Raw genomic sequence first — 8,006 nt, forward strand, 5'->3', positions numbered from 1 at the left:
TCTTGTGATGATTATTTTAGGCTCGCAATCAGTTAATTTAGTAGAGTGTAAGTAGGAGTATAAGAGTGCAAAACTTGGATCTCTACAAGAAAGATTCGGAAGGAAGAATTCTCCCTCCTGAGATTTGAAATTCATTTTTAGGCATGGAGGGATTTCCTCGAAGCCTTTTTTCCTTGAGCAGTCCCATGAGATGTTTGACCCATCGTGTCCAATGAAAGGGAAAATGTAGGGTAAAAGAAAGAAGAAATCCTAGGGATTTGCCAAAGAAGAGGGTCTAAATATTTCAGTTTGTGAAAAAAAACAATGAGATATTATATTGATTGAACACCACCGCCATAAAAGTACAGAAGCAGAATGAAAAATCAAACTAATGGAATGAGAATATCCATCGTCATTTCTGTGCCATAACTTCCGAACATTCTGAATTCGAGTTCTGCAATGAGTTCTCATCCACAGATTCCTCTTCACATTCGCAGTCCCCTCTTACCTCCTGAATCAAAATTTTAAAAAATTAATTGAAAAAACTATCTCCTTCAATCATTTGCGAGCGTTTAAATTTCAACATCGGAAATTTGGTAGGGGAACAGGGGAAGTGAGTGAAGAAATGAATATAAAAGATGTGCACTTGCCTGCGATCGTGCTTCCTCAGTCTTCTTTTCCCCTTGCTTTTCTCTCAACGATCGAATCGGAGAGATCTCCTTCAGAAATGCAAGAGAAAAAAAAAAAAACGAAGTGAAAAAAAAAAATCAATCAATCAACTAGACAAATAAAAATTTTAATCAGTTGATATATCCCTCGTATCTCTCTCGCGCATTACCATGGGGGAAGATTTGAGCTGCTTCAATCTGTACAATCGATCGACCTCCATCTCAAGCTCCTTCTGCATTTCCCCTCTCCTTTCGAGCTCCCTGATCTGCATCTCCAACACCAGATCCCTCTCTCTCAGCACCTTCTCCGTCCTCTCCCAGTCCAATCTCAACAGTTCGATCTTCTTCCGCATCGCGCTCAGCTCCTCCGCCAGCGACGGTTCGAAAGCTTCAATCTTCACTGGAGTTCCGACGATCGGTCGATTCTCCTTGTTCGAGTCCCCGACCGTCACCGTCTCCGCCCATTCCGGCTTCCGCTTGGCCTTCCCGGCATCTACCGTCTGATTGACTGGGATGTTCTTAGGTTGCAATGGTTTCCGGCCGGACTTTGGCCTGAGCTTGACATCGCCGGCGATCGGAGACTGAGCTGCTGGCATTCCTAGGGTTTTGTGCTGTGGATGGTTTTGAAATTGAATTGGGGAGGAGCGGCAACGGCTACAATTTATGGAAGCGGGCTTAGATCTTAGCTGCTTCCCAGTAATCTCATTATTATTATTTCATCTTAAATGTTTAATAAATAAATGAAACTGAAAGCAATTAATTTTATTGTTGATGAAAGCAGTTTAATTTATTGTACAAATTATTTGGCTTAATGTGAAAAAGAAAATAAAAAAATCAATATTTGGTAAAAAAAATTATTAGAATAAATTTATCATTATAAAGAATGTAAAATGTGTGGGTAAAGTTGTAAATTTTGAAATAAAAAATAATGATATAAAAAGTTTTGCTTTTAAAAGTTTTTAAAGAAAGTTAGGAGGTAGGTTCTTCAAAGTGAAAAAATTCTTTACTTAATTTGTTATATTTAATTTTTAGGTTTTTAAAAGGAATATTCATAAAAAAAAAGGGGGGACTGAACTCACCTTTAAGTATATTTTAACATCTTTTTAAATATCTCTAATACTATAAAGAGAATTCTCCCTTTGGTGCCATCTTTTAAAAATACCAAATTTATCTTTATAACTGCTCATAATTATTTCAAAATACTCGTACAATTATGTACAATTATTTCAAAATGTCTTTATAATATTTAATTTTTATAATTTTTAAATTTTTTTTAAAAAATATAAAGTCGTGAGCGCGTACATAGTGCGTGCCCATGACTAGTATTATTGATAAAATGTCTTTTATAACTAGAAAACATTAGATATTTTTGTTAAAAATATTATAAAATATAGTAAGGTTGGGGCATAAGAAAATCAACTAGAACCCAAGAAGGAAAAAAAAAGAAAAAAAACCCAAACCTTGAACTAATCAATTTTTTAAGTGATTCGTTCAATTTGATTTTTGAAATTATAAAATTGAAAACATTTGATTCAGTTTTTGACTTCGAGTTATAAGGAGTTGTGAGAACTAAATCAAACCAAGTATATAAAACTATTTAAAGGTGTAAAAGGTAAAAATCTTAAAAATTGACCAGCTCCTTAAAAAAAGGTTCTTCTACAAGCATTAAATTAATACAAAAAATACATATATTATTTGAATTTTTGGAATTTTATTAATGGCCTTCATAGGAACCACCACAAATAAATTACCCTTACTAAACTCACCGGATGAATTAAATCCCGATCTTTTAGATGATAAATCCAACACGAAATATATTATTTGTTGTTTAAAAAATTAGTAGAGAGAATACCTCATCATTCATTTAATTCTTATAGGATTTTGAATTCATTTAAGTCTTTATAAATATAGAATTATATTAAATTTATTTTTCATTAATAGTGGTTGGAATTATGTCACTAATCATGAGTCTGAAAGAAAAAAAGAATTTACATGTCTTGCTAATATTAAATATGTTTTATATTCATAATAATTTATTTTTAATAAGTATAGAATTTAGAAAATAAAGAGTGGAGGGAGAGACTTCCGGTATAGATTTAATTTTTTATGAAATGAGTACACCTAGGCATGAGGTGCTGATGTGGATTCATCTGAGCTGCGGAAATAAATTGGGGCCCATACAATAAATAAAACATTGAACGCATCTGCATTCCAGCGGAAAGTGGGTGCCATCTGGCATTGCCATTAATCGTTTTCTGGGGAGCGTTTTGCTTCGCACGTGGTTCTGAGCCTTTCATACGCAAAAGTCAAAAACCAATCACATCTGACGCGTCTCAACAGGTTGGTCTCGCTCCTTTGGAGTCTCGGATCTTAACTTTATAAACTTAAAACAGAATAACACTTCAGCGTGGCCTATTAGCTCAGTTGGTTAGAGCGTCGTGCTAATAACGCGAAGGTCGCAGGTTCGAGACCTGCATGGGCCAAATCATCAATATATTTTTGTGCGTATTTTTCAGTTTGTTGTGCAAACAGATTTATGAGAGATAAAACGGTCGCCTTCCTGGAGAGGGAAGACTATATTCTCACTTTCTTCAACAAAATATTTTTTTTTGTGGAATAATATTTTTAATAAATTTATTTTTAGAATGAGCATACATGTTTGATAGGAATATTTTTGTTCCATTTACAGTATATACATCTATACATCATGTTTAGTAGGGTAAAAATGAAATAAAAATTGAGAGCATGACAAAATCAAATTAAAAATTCAATTCCACTCTACTCGAATTTATTCCTTTCTTTTGTATCAAACCTCTAGTAAAATCATTAGCAACATACACACGATTCATATGTCAGTATTTAATTAAACATAACAGTACGAACAAATATTTTAATAAGTATATTCATACGAAAAATAATTATATTTTCAATTATTAAAAAAGAAACAAAGGAGACAATTTTTTTTTTTTTTGATAACTTGGTAACTTTAGCCACTGTTGTGCTATTTTAGATACTATGGTGAGACAGCAAACCCAAGAGATGAAAGGCGTACACTCATTGATATATATATATCTGATAGTTCTATAGTGTAATATTTTAAGGGAAAATCAAACTCATGACGTAGGGATTACAAAAGTTACAAATCCTACTTACCACTTAAGCGAGAAATTAGAAAAAGAACCGGCCCATCCACATTGTAGCTGTGCCTAGCCTTTCAATTTTTGACACGTGGTATGTGGGGCCCACGTCTCCTGCTGGAAACATTAATGTTCTTGGTACGTTAACGCTGGTTGTTGCTGCTCTGCCTCTATTCTTCGCTTGAGATCTAGAACATGTGCTGCAATATCCCGCCACCCGTCCCGCCGCCGACCACCAAGGTCGAGAAGTACGGGGCGATCTCCTTCCTCACATCTTCATGTGAAATCGTTGCTTCACCCACCGCCAGTGCAAGCAAGGACCACGATGCCGGCGAATCTGTGAAAAATGAAAATGGTAACTTTTTGTTTGAAAAATGAAAATGGAAATGAAAAAAAATTAAGAAGATGGAGGGGTTGCAGTCCTAGGTCTCACAGGCTCACAGCACAAGGTCACCAGCATTGGTGAGTACGTAGCCTCAGGCTTATTCATGCCAGGATGCATGCACAGGCATTGATGCTGGCGGTGCTCTTGGGGGCCGCCGCCTACGATTACTACGATCAGCGTGCCGGCGGTGATAAGACTGACGCTAACGTTATTTCTCCATTGCCTGCTCATCATATCATCTTTTGTTGGGTTGTTCCATATATGTTGGGAAAGGGACATGATGGTCAGTTATTAAGTGTGAGGGAAAGTCTTTCAATTTGTACAAACCTAAAGAAGGTTGTATATTCAAGAGGTATATCCATGTAGACTTCCTTTTCTAGATCGTCATGAAGAAATGCTTTCTTTACATTCAATTGATGTAAAGGCTGGTCAAGTTAGCAACAAGAGATAGTAGAACCCTAACTGTATTCAATTTTGCTACATGTGAAAATGTTTCTCAATAATCTATTCCATACGTTTGGGTGTATCCCTTTGCCATTAATCTCGCCTTGTATCTCTCTATAGATCCATATATCTTGTATTTTACAGAGAACACCCACCTGCATCCAACGGTTCTCTTTCCCATGTTTGATTCTTTAACATGTTTATTTTGTTGAATGCATCGGCGATTAGACGAATTCAAGACAAAATTCAATCGAAGCAACACATACACATTAATTGAGACGACTTCCATGTTAAACAGAAGTAATTAATTGAAATGCAGGACTGCGTCCTCACCATTGCTGGTGAGCTTGTGCTATGAAACCAAGGACTGCAACCCCTCCATCTTCTTAATTTCTTTTTCATTTCCATTCTCATTTTTCAAACGAAAAGTTATCATTTCCATTTTTCACAGATTCGCCGGCATCGTGGTCCTTACTTGCATTGGTGGTGGGTGAAGCAACAATTTCACACGACGATGTGAGGAAGGAGATCTTCCCGTGCTTCTCTACCTCGATGGTTGGCGGCGGGACGGGTGGTGGGACATTGCATCACATGTTCTGGATCTCAGGCGAAGAACAGAGGAAGAGCAGTAGGAACCAGCGTTAACGTACCAACAACGTTAACGTTTCCAGTAGGAGACCTGGGCTCCACATGCCACGTGTCAAAAATTGAAAGGCTAGGCTCAGCTACAACATGGAGGGCCAATTCCTCTTATAATTTCACCACTTAGACAACAAACGCGACCACGTTACAAATTTATGACCACTACAAATGTATTTACATGCAAGTAGCAAGTGTAACGTCCCAAAAAATAATACGCATAAAAGTATAAAATATTAATAATAATAATATTATTAGTATTATTATTATATTAATAATTAATTAATTAATTATTGTAGGTGATTAATTAAATAAGCTAATAAAATAAATAGTATATCCATGAGATGATAGGATATATATATAACAAAAACATGAAAGTATGATATTTATAAAATAATGTTATAATATTAGATATTTATGTTGAATCTTCCAGTTCAAGGCCCCCTCTCTGTCTCACGTCCTCTCTCAATTCTCTCTCTCTCTCTAACCCTCACTCTCTCTTTCTTCAATTTTTTTCCATCCATAAGCCGAATTGAAAAACGAACACCACTATGGGGTCTTAGCGACAATCCTTAACAAGTTAATCGGAGTGAATCGTCATTTGGGGATCTTAGACATCACTCTAAGGTTAAAGTAAGAGGAGTATATTATGTCAATTTTTTTATTTTTTATTTTGAACCAATTAAACTCAAATATATTATACGTATACACTGTATTTGAATTTCTGTATGATTTGGGCGTATGAAATGGTAGTTTTGAGTGTTATGCGTATTTGAGAATAACTAGGTAGAGTGGTTTGAGTGCCTCCATTTTAAGGAAATTGCATGTTTAAATTAAATAGAATTTAGGAAATGATCGGACTAGATTTTAGAAATACGCACCTTTTTCCCAACGAATTATTTAGTGAAAATTTAATGTATAACCGTGTGGTATGAGATTAATTAACAATTAATTATAAATGAATTCATGGAATTGTTATGGCATGATATTGCGAGTATGTGTCGTAATATTAATTTGTGGATATGATGTGATACTGTGAAATTATGAAACAACGGGTTGGGTATGATTACGTGGATATGATAGTTTATTTATGTCAAATACGAAATGATATATTGTTATATTGAGTTGAGAATTTTTGAGGAATTATGAAGTGATTAATGATGTAAATGGAAGGAGAAGGCATGTGTGGCATATATACTAGCCTGTATAACATTTAACTAGCATGTGTGGTATATATCTAGCCCGTGTGGCATATTACTAGCCTGTGTGGCAATCAACATGTCATCCACATATAGCATAAGGATCACATATACACCACTGTAACCTGGCTTTCAACACATTCAACTTATCAGTACTATTAGAAGCAATCAACATGTCATCCACATATAGCATAAAGATCACATATACACCACTGTTAAGCAATCTGAAGTAAACACAATTGTCATAACTGCTTATAACATACCCAATCCTCAACATATAAGAATCAAACCTCTTATACCATTGCCTAGGGGATTGCTTTAAACCATAAAGAGACCTATTCAACTTACATACCAGGTGTTCTTTACCTGGTCCCACAAACCCCTCTGATTGCTCCATAAAGATATCTTTCTCCAACTCACCACGAAGGAAAGCTGTCTTTACATCCATCTGTCCCAGATTTAAATCATGCATAGCAACCAATGCTAACAAGGATCTAGTAGAAGCATGCTTAACAATAGGAGAAAAGATTTCATTATAATCTATACCTTCTTCCTGTTTGTATCCTTTTATTACTAACCTGGCCTTATATTTTATCCCTTCTGATTTTGAAGTAGGTTATTTCTTTCTGAAAACCCACTTATAACCAATCAACTTCCTGTCCTTGGGCTTCTGAATCAACACCCAAGTGTTATTCTTATGAAGAGACTCTATCTCCTCAACTATGGCTCCAAGCCAACTATCTCGTTCAGAACTCTGAACTGCTTCCTAAAAATCAGAAGGATCTACACTACTAGTAATCAGAGAAAATGCAACTAAGTCCTCAAACCCATACCTAACCGAAGCCTTAACATTCCTCCTTTCTTTGTCGGTGGTTAGCCCTATAGGCTCATGTTTATCACTTGTCTGAGAAATTTCCTGAGGAATTGTAGCATGTCTCACTATATCTTGTGCAACAGAATCAACAACAGTAGTATGAGTATTACCCATACTTGATTTCTGGATACTGTTTAGCTCTATCGGAATAGGTACTCCCGCTGAATCAGACTCCACATTCTTATCAGCATTCTCCTTTAACATGACTTCCTCAAGAAGACCACATCCCTGCTAATGACCACCTTCCGTGCCATAGGGTCCCACAACCGGTATCCCTTCACTCCTTCTCGGAAACCAAGAAATACGCACTGTTTGGACTTAGAGTCCAACTTTGATCTTTTCTGTTCCTGCACATGCACATACGATGGACAACCAAATATTCTCAACACAGAGTAATCTACTAGCTTACTTGTCCATACCTCCTCATGAATCTTTACGTCAATAGCTGCAGAAGGAGACCTGTTTACCAGGTAGCATGCCATACTCATTACTTTTGCCCAGAATGACTTAGGCAGATTAGCCTGAATCCTCATACATCTTGCCCTCTCTAGTAATGTTATGTTCATCCTTTCAGCCACCCCATTCTGTTGTGGCCCATATGGAACTATATGATGCCTAGTGATCCCCTCTTTCTTACAGAAGTCAATTAACTGACTGTTTTTGTATTCCAATCCATTGTCA

The 8,006-nt window shown here is 36.1% G+C and overlaps 1 protein-coding gene and 1 non-coding gene across 2 annotated transcripts; one reads left to right on the forward strand and one right to left on the reverse strand.

Annotated features, from left to right (window-relative positions):
• Positions 1-293: 293 nt before the first annotated feature.
• LOC131159885 (uncharacterized) lies at positions 294-1,378 on the reverse strand. The gene is made up of 3 exons (XM_058115097.1): positions 818-1,378; positions 630-698; positions 294-490 (listed from the first exon to the last, which is right to left on the reverse strand). The coding sequence occupies exons 1-3, from the start codon at positions 1,241-1,243 to the stop codon at positions 392-394; spliced, it is 594 nt and encodes a 197-aa protein (XP_057971080.1). The 5' UTR covers positions 1,244-1,378; the 3' UTR covers positions 294-391.
• A 1,678-nt stretch (positions 1,379-3,056) lies between these two features.
• On the forward strand, positions 3,057-3,130 carry TRNAI-AAU (transfer RNA isoleucine (anticodon AAU)). The gene has a single exon. It is a non-coding gene; the product is annotated as a tRNA-Ile (tRNA).
• The last annotated feature ends 4,876 nt before the right edge of the window (positions 3,131-8,006 follow it).

The sequence above is a fragment of the Malania oleifera genome, chromosome 7, assembly GCF_029873635.1.
Source record: "Malania oleifera isolate guangnan ecotype guangnan chromosome 7, ASM2987363v1, whole genome shotgun sequence".
NCBI classification, from domain to species: domain Eukaryota; kingdom Viridiplantae; phylum Streptophyta; class Magnoliopsida; order Santalales; family Ximeniaceae; genus Malania; species Malania oleifera.

Bases quoted from the DNA above. Each gene is read 5' to 3' on its own strand.
- LOC131159885 (XM_058115097.1), bottom strand. From the start codon at position 1,243: ATGCCAGCAGCTCAGTCTCCGATCGCCGGCGATGTCAAGCTCAGGCCA. The intron at 699-817 runs GTAATGCGCGAG...GCATTTCTGAAG, and splicing joins AGCTCAAATCTTCCCCCATG to GAGATCTCTCCGATTCGATC. The intron at 491-629 runs GCAAGTGCACAT...ATTTTGATTCAG, and splicing joins CTGAGGAAGCACGATCGCAG to GAGGTAAGAGGGGACTGCGA.